Below are 18,321 nucleotides of genomic sequence, written 5' to 3' on the forward strand. Positions count from 1 at the left end.
CTAGCTCTCTTATGAGCCTTGTGAGTTCAGCGAGAGTCATGACAGACATGAGCAAAGGCAAAATTTCTAGCTTTCCATCGTCTCCACACTGACAGCTGCTCGCGGTTGTTGTACGAGAAAGTCGCACAGCGTTGTGCTGATGCTTCCATTGTTACTATAGCAACAGAAGTAGATACACCACATGTTGACTACACAGAGCAAACAGATCTGATTTCATTACTGGCAAAAAAATAACACACCAAACAGTTAAAAGTGTTAAGGATTGGATATGAAAACTACATCAGGTTGGGATGCAATGTGATCTAATTCAATGTGGCTGACAAAAAAATTATAATAAGATACAAAGACTTTGTATTTTCTTATTCCTACACTCTCATGCGTTTTCTATTTTCATATTTTCATACTTTAATCACAAAGGAACAGCATGTCACAATAAATAGATCACAAGGGTCGTGATGTTGACACTTTCTATATTCAAGGCTCTTCACAGAGTCGAGGGAGTCAGAAACACATTAAGCCTGAGAGTGAAACCACGGCAACAAGAGCGGGACGCAGGCCCTCTTAAAGGAAACCAGCGGTAATTGGCAAAATATCAACAAGAACAGAAGCAAAACTGTTATGCCATTGAAAAATGAGAGGCGCAGCGGACGAAAACGTTCCAGAGGCTCTTTTAATGAGCGGAAGAGCTATGCCTTTTTGTTTCACAAAGAGAGCCGATAAACCCGAGCTTAAGCTTTTTTAAAACTCATGTGGCGACTTTTGTTGTCAACATTTAATTTTAAGTCCTGTCTCTTTAATGCGTTGGAAATTCATGGAACATCAATAAGTCAGGACTGTAATGTAAATGAGTCACACAGTCAGTTAGGTGTTGTGTGCTCCCACTGATACGCTCAGTAAGTGAATAAATTAAACGCAGGCCTTCGCTGAATGTGCATTGCATTACCAGGCAACGGTGGCGACATCAATCTTTTTCAAGGCAAAGGAGAGAGCTTGTCAAGTAATAGAATTCAATTAACTGTAAACTATAATGCAGCCACACCGCGGCCGGACGATATGAATGGGGCTCGGATAAAATAAATCAAAAGCACTTATCAAGAGCAATCAATACAATTAATGAGCTATTTTGTTTGGAGTGCAACAGGGAAATGTAAACACATTCTGCCGTGAGAGCAATAACACCAAAACACATTTTGCAAACCACAAAAACATCAGTATTTTTTTCCTGTTTTTCCAGTTCTGATACCTAAATATCCTCAAAACAAGATAAATGTGCCCACTGCGCAAGATTCGTTTTCGAAAATTAATTTACTTTTAAGATTAGTTTTAAAGATCGTGTTTCTTTGCTGACTTTTTCTTTGGCTTTTCATGGTTCATGAAGAAGATACGAGAACTTCAAATTTTTTTTTTTACTGGGTCAAAAAATAAAGAATGAATCGAAAAATTTAATAAGGTTTACGCTTGCATACATACATACATAGCATATATACAAATATATAAAGAATTAATTTGCAAAAACAGAAAACTGCTTTTAAAAATGTTGAAAAATATTTTTTTATTGTGCATTCCAATATAAACCAAACTGCAGTTGGTTTGTTTTGATTAAGTAATAATAACAACTAAAATAATAATAATAACAATCTAACTAACACAAAAAACATGATAACATAATAAAAACATGATTTAAAAAAAAACGGAGTCATCGGTTTTTGCAAATATATATCATATATATATATAAATTATATACTGTACATAATGCAAAGCTAGTGTAAAGTTAATTTACCTATCTGATATGTTCACTGTAAACAAAAATGACAGATTTAGAAAAAGATATAACCAGCACGCTCCGTATCTGCCTTCTCTTTACTGTGACACAACGCCTCTCGATGAGAGCACTTCCAGATAAAACCGACAATTAAATCACTTCAACCAGCTAATGCCACAGTCTGATAGCGGACACTTGAAAGCGATCCTGCTCTTAAACCACAGGCAAAACAGAGACGTGGCGTGAACGTAAGAGTCCAGATAGCTGCCGGTGCTTAAAGCTTTCCTTCAGCCTGCTGTTGACAAGGTGAGTGTCTGCAGCACCGCAGATAAGACCGAGAGAGACAGGCTATTGGTCAATGTCTGTGCCCACTACCGGGCAGAGGGAACCAACACGAGACGTGGCGTGACGCATGAAGCCCCTTTTCTTGAAAAGTGCTATTTTTCATGCTGGTGCCTTCTGGCCCAAAGCCGCTTATTCATTTGTTTAATTTGGAGGAGACTTATTTGGAGCAGTGGGACCGGCTGTCGTGTCGAGTTGAGCCCGGTGCAGGCTCGTATCTCTGGCTCGAGACCAGGATTTGTAGGAGAATTATGTAGCTTCTGCGCTCGGAAAGTAGTTCAGCTGGCTTGTGCCAAAATGTTCAGCTGAGGAAGAAATTATGAATTAGAAAATTATAGAGTGTAGAGATCTCACATGAAGAACCAAACTTCAATATCTGACAATTTGATAATTACAAAATAAACCACTAATTTACATTAATTCAATGACAATTGCTGCACTACTCAAAAGGTAAATAAATGCACATCACAGAAAACAATGTAGATCATAAAATTGACTACAATGCAAATTTAAGCAATAAAATTCAAAAGGCTGTGCTCATGCTATTTTACATAATTAAGTCATAGGTAAACACCATTGTTAGACACAAGAATGTTTTTTTATCATATAACAATAACCGATCTAAAATTGAGATCAAGACCAAAACTTTAAAGGTTTTATAAACTTTTATTTGGATCTGTAGTTTAAAGCTGTAATTATCATTCCATTTGTATTATATGTATAATCCTTCAAAAGACAGACGTGCAATTAAACCACTTTCGTTATGACCAAGTTGAAATACAGGTTCACCATTATTCTTTAAAGAGTCTCATAAGCCTTCAGACACACACTCGTGTAAACTTTATGAAAGGTGCGAGCGTTTCTAAGACTGTTTTAATTCTTTGAGAGCTAAGGCTGATGTACACAAAAGCAATCAGGCCGCTAATTTCTCACAATGCACCTTTTAATCGATTCACACCGTCGGCACCCATTCTTCTCATTTAAGCCAAAGTTAATCCTGCACCTCCTTGCCTCTCAGCCTCGGTGTGGATAAATCAAAGCAAAACTAAGTTATCTGAGTCAATCCCATCCCAGAGGTTACATTCTGGATAAGCCTCGATACAAAAGTTAAAAACTGATGTTTACTTTTTCTCAACCTGACATATTGAACTTTGGTTTGTTGAAGAATTTTCAAAGGCTTAAAAGGCTTAATGTTTATTTGTCAAGCCTGTAATGCAAGCTATAGTCAGGTAGGTCAAAGGATGCGATAATTGCTTTTAATTGAATGCGTTTAACTTTTATTCATGAACCAGAAAAGGATTTAATATAATAGGCTAGTAAAATCACAGTTAAATTGGTGCTCCTGCGCCATAGGAAAAGATGACAAGCATCTATGTAAACTTGCAGCGACAGCAATATTTTCCTCAGCACAGATTGTCCTTATCTGACTCGAAGTTCTGACATTATTTTCCCTGCGGTTCTGTAATAGACCATTTTGTAAAGGGCTAAACCCTTTGAAAACTCCAAATTCATGTTTCAACTGATTACAAAAAACTGTGCTGTTTGGGCACGCCTCTAAAACACGTAATTTCAACTCTTTACAAATTCCATCAAAGTGAATTCATCACAGACAATCTAGCGTTACACAAAGCAGTATTTACAAGAGGAATCAAGCCGGTGCGTGTATTTCCCGAATAAGCACGACAGCAAAGAATATATTGTTCATAAGTGTTGCTTGGAGCCGCACATTCTGGCGTCCCAGTGGCACCAACCTATTTCTACCACATAAGGTCAATGATGAAGAGGTTGCAGGTGTCTCCAGGCTCTGACATACTTCCAAAGTCTCAAGGGAACGTTCTAGATTTTAAAGGCCATTTTTTCAAGCCATATATATAAAAATAGTATAAAAAGTGCTCAAGAACACATGCGTATTTCAATACAATGGATTAAATATAAATCAACAAAAGATTTACAGTGACTAAGTTAAAGTTAAATTCATTACTAAAAAATGTCAAACACTTCCTCCAGACATGGGCACAGCGTCTGTGTGCCATTTTCCCACAATGCCTTCCCAGCTTTGATATGACCAACTATGGAGCTTTGCACCCAGAGAATAAATCAGTTTAATTTCAAGAGTCCATTTTAGGAGTGAGTGAGATTTTTTGCAAGACCATATTTTCATCTATTCAGCCAGCCAGACGTCGTAGCGGGGAACTCAATGGTTTCATTCAACCATTTAAAATAATAAAAACACAAAGATCGTGTGCGTGAAGTGATCTAATAACACAGAATATGAGAGTATTCTGATTTAACCCTGGTCAATAGGTTCTCTCTGATCTCGAAGTAATGTTTTATTACTTGCTTTCTATGAAGAACACAGGTTCACGGCAGATACAGAAGCTGTACGGTACGCGTCCTACACATATCTGACAGGCACTCCTTAGGGAGGCTTGTAATACAGTTAGTGTAAATCTTTCTGGGAGTATTATCAGGTTTTTCAAACCTGGAAGGAAATCCTCTTGCCGGTTGCACTGTAAGATTGTTTTAAGATTGGAACTCTGTTCAATCTCGTTTTGTAGCTTTTGCTCATGAATGATTTTCTTAGTAAATATTTGGGTCTTGTTTCTCAGTAAAAAATGAGCACCGTACTCCCTTTTCTTAAATCTACGCTTAAACCAAGAAAAACCTTGCCAAAGGCGTAAGAAAAAGAAAGCAAATTCAAGACATACTCTCTGAAACATTCTCCATATATCTTACACCAATTTACTTCTAAAATAAATCTAGCTTGTCTAAGACTGTTTAGATTTGTGTCTCGTTTTCCAGTAAAGCAATGTTCTTCAGTGCAGAAGATAATAACCTCATTACAGCATTGACTGCCCCGAGTCGTATTCATTCATCTACAAGACAAAAACACTCACGCCACCCAATACAGGATTCAAGGTCTTCACTGCAAGGTGTTCAACAGATCGCACATGCTTTAAGAAAGACGTCCCTGTATATAGGTCCCTGTAGACCGATAACAGCCGTTCGGCTCTTGATTATGGATGTAATTCACAGGCAAGGAACACGTTTCTGTGGGCTGCTGCGGGAGACCACAGAGGTTGGCGTCTTGATGATAAGGGCCACTCTTCGTCTGATGGATCACGCTGCTAATGCCTCTTAGCCTAAGAACCAAATTACAGAAGCACAATCACGGCTCTCTCATGTGGACAGAGAAAGTGAGAGGCCGAGACTCTGATGTTACTGGTGAACTGACCACCTGTCAATCAAAGAGTCTGCATGCTTAAACCCAATTTTTAAACAAAAGGTTAATTGAATGAACATTTCATATTTTTCCATTTTTAATCAACATCATAGCTTATCACCGGCATACAGCTATTCATTTTGGATGCTGATTTTTAGCATCTGTGCTGGTCAACACTGTAACTTTGTAGTTAAAGGTCCAATGTGTAATTTTTTGGAGGATCTATTGACAGAAATGCAATATAAAATACATAACTATGTCTTCAGAGGTGTATAAAGACCTTACATAATGAGGCGTTATGTTTTTATGAGCTTAGAATGAGCTATTTCTATCTACATACACCGTGGGTCCCCTTACATGGAATTCATCATGTTGTTTCTACAGTAGCCCTAAACGGACAAACTGCTCTACAGAGCATGTCGTAAATACATTATCTCCTTTGGCAAAGAAACGAAAACGTGACACATCTCTGTCCTGTGTCAGCCACCGTAGTGCTTTGATAGGGAGGGGTGGAGTGAGCCGTTGGTTGCGATTCGCAACCTCACCACTTGATGCTAAATTTCATATACTGGACCTTAAAACAGGTCCTTCATAATAATAAAAGGCAAGAAAGATATGGTTCTTTTAGGAAACCAAATATTGTATCACCTTTATTTTAAGAGCTTTAAACCTCGGTCTACTCAATTTCAGACTGAGGTGAATCGGCAATCAATGTTTCAGTAGAACAGCTTGAAAAAACGAAATATCTGGTTGGTTTGGAAAAACTGGATTGTTCCCTGCAACAACATCATATATTCAAAAACGAGCCAGTGACTAATACATCCAGCAAACCACCTAATTCTAAGGCAGTTTTATTAATCCGGATGAAACGCCATATAAAAACAAGCATGACCCAAATATGCTCCTTCATACAGCAAAAGAAAATCACCACTTTAAGACCAACACAGAAGCTTAGATTATAAATAGCACTCAATGACATTTCCAAATCAGAAGAATTATTAAAGGTGGGAGGTGTGGAGGCGGCTATACTACGATAGGGGCTATTTGTGCCAGTGCCGAATTACATCCATGAAAATGCATTACAAGTCTCACACTACGTAGAGGGATTGGGAGCGGCGCTCTGCTTGACAAAATGCGAGTTGTGTGTAGCACTTTGGAGATTTAAGAAAAGGTTTAAGAACACACGTAAAATGTGACATCTGTGCGGAATCGTATTAACTTTTGTACTTGTGATGGCAAGAGAGAACTGTTACGTGTGTGTTAGCAGTCTTCAGTGAGTGGATATCTGTGAGTAACAGCTGTGCTGAATTAATTGCTCGGCGTTTAAATTGCGAGCAACTTTAGTCTGCCCATGCCAACTGGAGATAGTGGTAATTGATTCGCACTTTCATTAAGAACAGATTAGGCCATGCCATTGGATGGGCACAAAGTGCACTCGCACGCATTAACACAATGCATCACAATGCAACGCTCGACAACTTTAAACTCAAATATGTCTACATAATTCCAGAGGAAAGCGATCTGCTAATATTCATATTTATCTTAATGGTACTTACAGCCTCCAAAAAGAATTTACTATATTATACAATTATGATTTAAACTTCGATGCTTGCAAACAGTGTCTCATCGGATTATCAAGATACGCATTGCAGCCAGATGGTGTTGTTACAGCATCTACTAGCAGGGGCCGATGGGGCCATGTTAACTAACAAATGTTACCCCTTCATTATACCAAAGCTCTTCATATAACAAACTTCTAGATCAACATGGTTTGCTGTTCCCGGAACAACATTTGTATAAACCAATCGCAGCCTGTGAGAAACAAGGGGGTGTTAAAGTGATGGTTCACCCAAATATGAAAGTTCGGTCATCATTCACTCACATTCTTGTCATTTCAAACCTGTATGACTTTCCTTCTTCTGCTGAACACAAAATAAATTTTAAAGCGAAAAACGGTGATACCCGTTTACTTCTAATGCACGGACACATAACTAATGCAAGTGACTGGGTCGTTGTTGGTTGAATTAAAATGATCAAACATACAAAACTCTTTTACTACAGCACAGTTTTGTTTCTCCACCTCGCACACAAGCATATGCTTTCCTCTGATACTAAAACACAACCACTTCTCATACAGTACAGTCATTTAGCTTGGCAGGAACAAAATCCTGTTGGACAGTCGTCTGCCACAGTTTTGTTCATTCTCCGTTACATAACGGCTACACTTAAGAGAAGTGTCTCGCTTGAAAATCCTAGTGAACTTGGCTGAGGTGACGGAACGCAACATATTGTAGTATTTGTCAGCATGGATGCTCTAGACAGGGTTTTGGCAGTGTGAAACATGACCGTGAGCTGCAGTGTAAACTTGTAGTTTGTACTTTTGGGGTGAAAGAAAAGGGCGCAGTTTGACAGAACCATCTGGCGGTGTGGGCTTGAGGGTCAAACTCATTATCCTCATCTATCTGGAGCGTAACCACTGGCACAGAGTAGATCAGCGAGCTGCAGAGGTTATGCCAGAACCTGCTGGCGCTTGTGGCACAGCACCCTGGACTGCGAGCGGGCACACACAGATACACACTAGCTTGTAAACGATTAAATGAAGAGGCAAAGATGGATTTTCTCATTTGATGATGTGTCAGTTAAAATGTGATCATATGTCAGAAATAGTTTTTCATAAACCAAAATATTTTTGAACATTATTGTAGCAAAATAGTAAAAAATTAAGAGACCATTCCAATTTTTTTTTGCATATATCAACATATATTGTGGCCATTCCAGTCCAGTGTCTGTTGAATTTCAACAAAATCGAACCTCAGGAGTGAACAGCAATGTGAAAGACTGACAAGCATGACATGACACATGTAAAATCGTGAATATCATATAAAAAATATTTTTGTATCTTTTCCTAAATACATAAACAAATATTACTGCTGTATTGCTTAAAAGTGAAAATATATATTTTTTTATTGCAGTATTTGAGGTCTCTGTGTTTGAAAAATACAGTTTTCATTTTCATTTTCATTTGGGATAAATAGTTGAATCTACTTAAGCTGTTTGGTGAAAATGATGATTGACTGATCTAAAAAACCTTTAAACGATTCCAGAACAAATATAAACATCACATACTATTTTAGCTCTATATTTAAAAATATATAAAAAATGTATAAAGCATATACAAACACAGCAAAAGCATATACCAGCAAAAAAACACCTTCACCACAGGACTGAATCTAAAAAAGAGCAGCAGTTGAAATGCCCTGGGGAAAGTTAAAGAACACCACAAAATCATTAAATCATTCATAGTCAAAAACAATGCAACTCTACCGGTCCTGAGGATTTTCACAAATGTAAGTTGAATCTTTACAGTCAAGATCAAAGAGTATTTGTTAGCTTCAAAAAATGCTCAATGTGCACCAGGATGTATGTTTATGATAAAGCAAGCTCAAAAGTACACATCTGAGGAGACTTGCTGTCAGTTTCTATCAATACTGACAGATCACATTATTCACTTACAGTAAATAACTGACTTCAACAAATCCACAAAGCGGGCAGTGTGATACAATGTAAGATTAAATAAACAAAACGTGATTCACATTCCTCCCATTTTGATTAAAGCAACTGTGCAAATACAAGTGGCTGAATGTAATCCAAAATGTCTGTTGCTAGACTTTGAATAAGGAGTGTAAAGATCAGTCCCACAGTGTTGATTTAGAGGGGTGTGGAGAAGACACGGGGATTATTACTAAAGGCCATAAGCACAAGCAGGTCGACTCAGGCTTCAAACCTTTCGCGAGTATTCCTGTTGCATCATAGACCAAACGGTGAGAGAGGACTAAAGATTTTAAATGTCGCAAAAACAAATGGGTGTTTCCCACAGATTACACCAAGTTTGGGAAATCTCTTGAAACGTGTCAGTTTCAAAAGTAAATTGTAGTAGATAGTAGATTGAAGTGGAAACATTGTATCACTAGGACACTTTCAAAACATTGGCTAGTTTGAGATGCTTGAAAAAACAGACAACATTTTACTCAATCCTAAAATTTCAGGCAGATTATCGTAACAGATTGCAGGTTAAGATTGCAGGCTTCCCAAATATCCGATCACGTCTCTCACACCTCTGTGTGATTTTTATCACATAAACAAACAAAGTGATGTCATGTTTGCTTTATGACCATTATATGTGATCTCACAAACAAGCTTTATGTGTCATACGCAAATTATATCAGATTGCTGGGTAAAAGCTCCACGTCACATGCGGTAAATCATAGGTCTCTTGAGACTCTCCTCCATACAACACAAAATTAAAGACAAAACGTACAATTCTAAAAATCCCATCGTGCTTGATTCACGAGTCAAAAATTTGGTTGGTCATCTATGACAGATGGCAAAGCATGATATAGGTCACCTGATTTACTATATGTGTCCCAACACGAGACAATCAAACCGCATGGAAATCCATAGATTTACATGCTTACTCAATGGGTTACATGAATCAGCAGTATGTACGACTCCAGTATCGGTCATTCAATCTCATAGAAACACTCACCCGGTCTGCCCTCTTCTCGTTCAGATCTCATGTTGGCCACAGTACCGGGCTTCACTGTCACCCCTGGTGTCTCTTCTCATAGCAAGCAAAACTCCCTCACACATACACACTTCCTCCACACAGACGCACGGTTCACTCCTACTGCCGGCCTGTGTGCTCTGCTGTGACTGGTTACTGGAAAGGTGTTGCCAGGTGAGCGTAAACAAGTTTGATCCACCTGCTTCTAGTTACGTGTGCGTGTACCTGTTCTGGGAGTTTCTCTTGGGTGTTTTCAGATGTTCCCCCACCCCCTCTACACCCTCCCTACATGTTCACTCTGCCACACACACACACACACACACACACACAAGAAAGGGCAGAGAGTTTGAAATGGAACCGACACTGCTTTTCCCAGCCTTCTTTAAACAGGCACATTCACCGGACTGGGGGAGGGGACAAATGCTTTTCCGATCAGGTGAGAACGCCCCAGGTAAGGCCCAACAGCTCCATCTAATGGTGGAAACAAAATACAAATGTTTTCCCAACTTTATAGAAATAGTTCACCCAATTATGAAAATGTAGTCGTTTTTCACTGAGCTCTATTTTATTGCAAACCTATAAGATTAAAGTCACATGTTTATGCAACATATATATATATATGACACATCTACTTCTGTAAAGAACTTGAATTTGCGCAACAAAACTACTAGTACAAACTAGTACAAACACTACTGCTGAAAAATTTAAGTCATCTCCTCATTTATTATCTTAAACCATAAACTATGGAATATCACTTTGGAACTATAGGAATTACTGTATTTTGTAAAAATAAAATAAAACAAAACTAAATAAATAATAAACTAAATAAAACAAGTTAAAACAGATAAAAATCAAATATATCAAGTAATAAATTAAAACGTATTATATTTGATCACCTTCATCGTGTTTATCCTTTGCCCAGAATTTGCAGAAACGTACTCTTGGCATTTTATCAACCAATTTCTTGATCTCTTTTTAAACAGCATTGAATGCGTTTCTATCAATTCTGGACTCCTTTCATTCATGTCAAAAACGTTATAAATACAATAGAAGTTTTATAATGACAGAAACTAAAAAGCCTGCAAAATTATTTTTATCCTACAAAACTCATTTCTGAAAACAAACACTTTCAGACCAAAATGTTTTTAATGCCAGGAGCAAACTAAACTCTTTAAAAGTGTATATTTTAAATAATTATATTACATATCATATTATTATTTTTATAAGTAAAATAGGTTGGAACACATTTAGTTTAGTTCTATTTTGGGGTAAAAATGACTTCAACAGACGTCAACAGTGACCATGACATCAGCCTATACAAATGTCCAAACCCTGCTCTCTTTTAAAGTACATCCACTTTAGAACAGACTGGATCTACCCTTCCTTCTTCACATCCCATAATACCTTGAAGCAGAGTCTGTGAGGGAATCTGAGGGACATATTGTCAGATAAAGGACGGGATGAGTGTCTGCTCTCTCCCATAGAGCTAAATACCGTGGCCGAGAAGTGCAAAACAAAACAACAAGTTGCAAAACTAAAAACAAATCTAAAAGCAAAATCAAAAAAATCCAAAATCAAAATGACAAATCTGAAAACGCAATATCAAATCTAAAAACAGAATAGCAAATCTTAAAACACAACAACAATTCGGGAAACAAAATAACAAGTCAGAAATCACATCGACAAGTCAGAAACCACATCGACAAGTCAGAAAGCAAAACGACAAGTCAGAAAACACAACGACAAATCAGTCAAACCGGAAAAGGTAGGTATTTTGTTGAAATGGGATAGCTACTGCTGACTGGATGAAACTCCTGTCAATCAAGATATCCAGGACGCTCAATGAGAAAGAACATGCATATGTGATACAGCGCATATTCATTAATTAAGGTTCAAAAGCCACATTTTGTTAATAAAGTTGAAACGGGCGATGCATTAGGAATAGATGCGTGTCTGTTTCACACTGCATGCATGAGCAGAGTCGTCGCGCGGCGTGAGCCCTGAGCAGCACACATAGACTGCCTGTGTACCATCCATGATCGTTTTCCCCTCACAAGATACTATATAAGCATATGACATGATATGTACTTTAATCTGTGTCCCTGTTGGTTCTGGTGAGAGAGTGACTGACGCGATCGTTTGTTTCGCTTGCAAATATAAACATAAGCCTATACACGCACATCAAACGCGTGCGGTGTACGCGATGCGGTGCTGCGCGTCTCGGCCGATGTGTGAAGCCAAGCTGGAAAGCGATAACTTTGCTATGGTTTTGTTTGTACAACTGTAAAAAAATGTGAACGAATATAAAGAGACGTTCAGAACAACCACGCGTCAGATGCGCGTTTTCACAGTATTGTTATAGGCTTATGTTTATATTTATAAGTGAAAACAAACGCGTCAGTCACTCTCTCACCATAACCCACAGGGACACAGATTAAAGTACATATCATGTTATATGCTTATTTTGTATGTATTTTGTGAGGGGAAAACGATCATGGCTGGTACACAGGCAGTCGCCTTTAAGATGCACTATGCGTGCTGCTCAGGGCTCACGCCACGCGAAGACTCTGCTCATTGATGCTGTGTGAAACAGACACGCATCTACTCCTAATGCAAGATGAGCTCGTTTCAACTTTATTAACAAAATGTGGCTTTTGAACCTTAATCAATGAATATGAGCAGTATCACATATGCATGTCCTTTCTCATAGTACATCGAGCGTCCTGGATATCTTGATTGACAGGAGTTTCATCCAATCAGCAGTAGCTATCCCATTTCAACAAAATACCTACCTTTTCCGGTTTGACTGATTTGTCGTTGTGTTTTCTGACTTGTCGATGTGGTTTCTGACTTGTCGATGTGATTTCTGACTTGTTATTTTGTTTCCCGAATTGTTGTTGTGTTTTAAGATTTGCTATTCTGTTTTTAGATTTGATATTGCGTTTTCAGATTTGTCATTTTGATTTTGGATTTTTTATTTTGCTTTTAGATTTGTTTTTAGTTTTGCGATTTGTTGTTTTGTTTTGCACTTCACGGCCACCGTAGCTAAAGGACCCAGCAGCAGATAGGGGCCCACAGAGCACTAACTTCAGCCTCCAAATGAGTGTCAGTCTCAAACACAGGCAGGTAGACTGGCTTAAGGGCTCTCAGGTCCTCAGCAAACACTCATCTCCTCTTTTATCCCTCCCTCTTAAAGACCAGGAGATACTGGTGCCGAGTTCAGAGTGCATGCTGGGAAATGACCTGCAAAACAGCTCCAGTCTTCATTAGGGATGGGTACCGAGAACCGGTACTTTTTTGAACCGGCACATAATTGGGTCGATAAGCTTCATGACAAACAATACTGTTACCGATACTTGCGTAGTTTTATCTCTGTGTATTCGTGTGTTAAATGGCGAATTAGAGGCTGCTGCCTGTCATTTTACATCCCTGAATGATGTCCGAATGGCCGAAGTTTGCTCGACGTATGTGTGATATCTAGGGTCATATGATTTCCGCGATGTATTTGTAATCTGCTTGTTTTGCGTGTTTATGAGTGAAAGAGTGGCATGGTTGCGCTTGTGGAGCTTTCAGCGTCCGCGTTTCACAACGAGGAAGCTTCCGTAAAACACCCCTTTGCGGAAACCCGTCAAAATAAAAGTCCTTTATTTGAGAACAAGTTATAACATTGTTTTTAATAATTCGGCCACGGAGTATATTTACTTACTTTAGTAAATTGAAGTAAATGTGCTAGTAAAATTATAAAAAATAGTACATATATTTAAAAAAACATTACTTTATTACACTAATAGTACTTAAATTTATGTAGACCTAAAACCAGAAAGGAAAAAAGAAATACGGTCTACCAGCCAAATAACCATATTGATGTAAAGTAAATATGTAGAATTACATTATGATGTGCTCCTATGCACATGCTAAGTGCCGTAAGTGGTATGCTAAGGAACACACACACGTTTTGTTATGTGGCATTTTCTGTTTGCTCAGAAGTATTTGTAAACTGCTGTTCTAAAGCTCAGCTGTAATAAAGAAACTTAAAATGTTTAACATCTTGTCACATCATGTGTTTTTGCATCAAATTATAGAGCGTAGTATCGATAACAGTATTGATAAGTACCGGTATCGATAAGCAGTATCGATATCGATAAAATCTTAACGATACCCATCCCTAGTCTTCATACAATGAAGCATCAGTTGTTGATGGACTGAATGAGTGACCACGTAAATAGCACACAGAATGTTCCCAGAAGCATCTTTTCGGGTTGTTGTTCTCGTCGTCTCACATCAGTGAGTGTGTATGGGCACACAAAGCTGAAAGTAATGAATTTAATACATTAAAGGGCTTCTAAAACATCAGCCTGCTTTTATTTTCGAGGCTCTGAACTGCATAGATACAGTTGCCTGGCCGACCGAGCTTTATCTTTCAAAACAATTTACGGCTCAGCTGGGAGTAATGAAGTACTGACAGCAAGCACAACATCAATAATGCTTTTCTCACAGGGCGAAATGAAAAACACGAGAGAATAGAATAGAGGAGAAAACAGAGAATACAATACAGTACAATAAAATATCAGAGGACAAGAAACGATGGGAGGGATGAAAAGAAAGAGGGATGAAGTTTATATTTAAATAAATGTCAAATTCACAAAAAAGGAAAACTAAAACATGTTTTACTACAATGCATGTTCAAAAAGTTACTTTTGTGCTATTCAGAACAGATCTACAGTTAAAAGCACATTCAGATAATAAATGTCAGTACATTAACATGTTAAGTCTTCCAAGCCATCATATTGACTAAAGTCAAATATTCCTTCTATTGGTAAAAAAGACATCATTCTAAAAGTGGCTTCTTTGTTACTCTGGTTTTGATAAAGCCATAAAGATTATGATTTACGCAGACAGCACTCAGGAGGAAAGCAATAGAGAGTAACAGGCGTCATTATGTTTGGAAAATGGGACGTCTAGAATAAGACTTTGAGATTCTGTTCAATTCCATGTTTGATCAATACACTCCATAATGACGCTTCACCACAGTGGGTGAATTGTATGAACCAGACAAAGCTTTTTTGTTTTCTTTGAAGATTACTCTCTCGCAATTTGAGTAAGAGCATTTCTTTAGTCGCTAAAAGATCCAAAAGGACAATCGTTTTTTTTGTAGTTTTGTTGTAACGATGGGGGCTTGCGAGAAATTGTACGACTACTAAATTCTGCATGTCAATATCAAGGTTTTACCTTTGTCAAGTGTAGAGTCTGGAGTTCCAAAGTCCATCAAGCTTGACATGCCGGTCTGGAAGGTGAGATCAGACACCACAGTCTTCTGCCGGTGGTGGATCATGGGATCTGCAGAAAGAACAAGACTTATCAAAACAATGTCCTCTTTAAATCAAATCATTTTCTTACACATTTCATCTTTATGCCTTCTTCAGGTCTGAGGCTGCTAAAGTGACCGAGGGAGGCAAACTGCAGGCCTCCTACGAGAAGGGCTGGACCAAAATGTGCCGGCGTGTCTCAGAGCGACTCCGGCTCGTGAATCACTGAGCATCTCTCAGCGATTACCTCTCATCTGTAATTAACTCTGAAACAGTGACACGCAGCGCACAAAAGCGCCATGTCCTCTGAATGGCTTTTAAAGACAAATAATCACCCTCCGTTTGCGGCCCACGCACTAGCCGTAATCAATGTGCATTGAAAGTGACAGGTAGCAATTTCATGTACATTGCAAAGAACAACACACTGAATCACGATTTCCCTGCACGCTGAAAGAGAAGGTCCCAAGCTTACAATACGCGTATGATGAGCGCAAGATTAACAACCGCCATCGATCACACGACAGATGCCACGAGGGATTGGCAGCACCGGCGTGAACAGAACAAGGGCGGCGTACTGATTTGTCAACAGACTGAATCAAATGCTCGTTGTAAATAAACGACACTGTAAACTGGTGCCTTTGTCATATCACACACCTTGCAGCACCTGATGCCGACACGGAGCGTACCGGTATGTCACTTCCGAGAGTCGTGCGGAGAGCGTGTCAATTACTTCAGGCTCTGACGGGAGATATGAAATGGTGCTTGTCATTTTCCACATCATTATGTCGGACAGGATCGTCCTTCCCTCGTTCCATATAACAGATCTGATCTCCGACTGCTCGTTCCGTCTGGCCCTCTCGTGGCTCTCTGTTCACGGCTGACTGCACACCTGAACTGATACTGCTAATTGAAGTCTCTTCAAGTGCCCTTTTCCTCTCTATCCATGTACCTGCTTCTGTTACCTGCTTACACGCTCCTAATGTCACTGTTCACACACGTTACATTGATTTTTTTTCGACTTCAGGCATCACTGTTAATTATTTCAAGGTGACTCAAATTGAAATGGTTCAGGGATTAGTTTCACTGCGTTTTTAAAGTTAAAGGTACAGTTTGTAAATTTTTTGCAGTAAAATATCCAAAAACCACTAGGCTAGTGTTATATATTTTGTTCAGCTGAGTACTTACAATATCTCAAATGTTTCCAACTACTTGTAAATCGTTGGAAAATCGCCATTCTAAACAGTGACACGGGGCTGTGTGGTCGCCTGTCAATGGCGTCATATCCTCGTTTCCCTTTGTTACCGCCTTTACTGACTTAGAAACCGCATGACGACAGTGTCGTGGACAAATACGGAAGTAGCGTCTAGCAAGCCACTAGCTTTTTTCGAGCAGTCACTTATTTATGGACCACAATTATTCGCAACATTTATAGAACTTTACCTCATCCTCTAACATGATTTCTCGTTCCCGTCTGATTGATGGCCATCAGCGGTGGAGACAACAGATCCCATCATTCCATGCTCCTTCATAGCGTCATCAAGCTACGGCATTATTGTTGTTTTGATCGTGCGCCCTCTAGCGGCGGTTTTTACAAACTGTAGCTTTAACCCACTTGGTAATCATTTAAATAGTTACACTTAGTGAATATTTCATTTTCAAATGGTACTTTTACACAACAAAATGCATCAACGGCTCTAAATAAAGCTTAAACATCTATTATTCTCAATAGCAACAGAGTTATTGTTTTGTTTTTAGTTTTATTAATATTTTAAATTAGCTTCTATTTTTAGATTTTAATGTTCATTTTAATTACATTTTTTAGCAATTTTGTTATATGCTTTTGTGTCATTTTTTGTTGTTATATAAGATTTTATTTTTTAATTTTAGCTAGTTTTTGTTTATTATTGTAATTTAAGTGCCTTAAACTTATTTAGGCCTAAGTTTATTTCTGATGCAACATTTCAATTTGTCCATTTTTGGGGAAAATATTTCATTTGATTTCACTAAACAGAAATGTTTTCAAAGTTTTAATTTTACTAAACTAAAGTATACTTTATGTACTTTAAAGAGTTACTAAATGGAAACTAGGTGTGTACTCAAGGTTTACTATAGAGGCAGAGAGCAAATGATTCTGCCACACACTGCTTCTTCAGAACTGAGTCTCTCAGTGACGAAACTAAACATATTACATTCAAAATCAACCTCAGTATTTTAAGTTCTCCTCTTTTCTCTTTTCTAAATGTTAAGCTACCTGTACTAAACAGCTTAAAAGTAGAAAGCATCAAGTTTTAAAATAAAAAAGATGACTTTTTTTCCAGTCCTTCAATCCAATGCTGGTCTCTCTCCCATGGTTTCATTTTACACGCTAAGAGGGGTCCATAAAGCGCTTCGGCTGCAATAATATCCCTATTGTGTCATGGTATCATTTTCAGGGCGGGTCAATGGCGATGAAAAACTGAAATCTCTTTGTGCTTTTATGTGCCCCCTGTTTGGCAGATGCTTGTGGTTAAGACTTATTGATTGAATGCCTAAAACACATTGTTTCTTATGTCCTCTTCATACTGACAGTGATTTTATTGTTGAAAGTTGGCAGGTTGTTGTACTGTTTGTTGCTTTGAGGCCAGTATAGATACCATAATGGTGGGCTGCACGACTGTCCATAGCTGTTAAGATTCTCATTGGAATTGAGATGCATTGCCAGTAAAAATTAGATGTTATTGTATTTTGACAATTAATCAGTTTTCTTGCGGCTATAAATAAACTTTTTGCAGGGGAAAGCATTTGTATTTAAATTGCAGCTGCGCATAATGCACCACATCGTGAACAATATGAATGATTAGCAATGCATGAATCAAACTCCCTCAGAATTTCTGTCACCGTTTTTCACCCGTTCTTTTCTTTTCATGTGCACACGTGTGAAGAAACCAATCTTATAAAACAGTCTAAATGCTTACAGGAACATTACTTTTCTGTCTTGCCTGCTCTCGACTACGGCATCTCACACGAGCATCAGTGCTCGTTTGCATGAAGTTTTAACAACTGGCCACACCCACACTGCATTAACATAACTGCAAATCTCTCTCCTTGACATTAGACTGCATTGCTTTGCAGACTTCTCTCTGTT

At 38.3% G+C, this 18,321-nt stretch overlaps 1 protein-coding gene across 2 annotated transcripts in view; it reads right to left on the bottom strand.

Moving 5' to 3' along the window:
* The window catches only part of kaznb (kazrin, periplakin interacting protein b), a 128,677-nt gene that overhangs the window by 16,907 nt on the left and 93,449 nt on the right, over positions 1-18,321 (bottom strand). For both annotated transcript variants that reach the window (XM_057361702.1, XM_057361704.1), the window contains one exon: positions 15,121-15,228. In XM_057361702.1, the coding sequence (XP_057217685.1) occupies positions 15,121-15,228 (108 nt within the window). The remainder of the gene's footprint in view (positions 1-15,120; positions 15,229-18,321) is intronic.

Source organism: Triplophysa rosa, linkage group LG20, assembly GCF_024868665.1.
Source record: "Triplophysa rosa linkage group LG20, Trosa_1v2, whole genome shotgun sequence".
NCBI lineage: Eukaryota > Metazoa > Chordata > Actinopteri > Cypriniformes > Nemacheilidae > Triplophysa > Triplophysa rosa.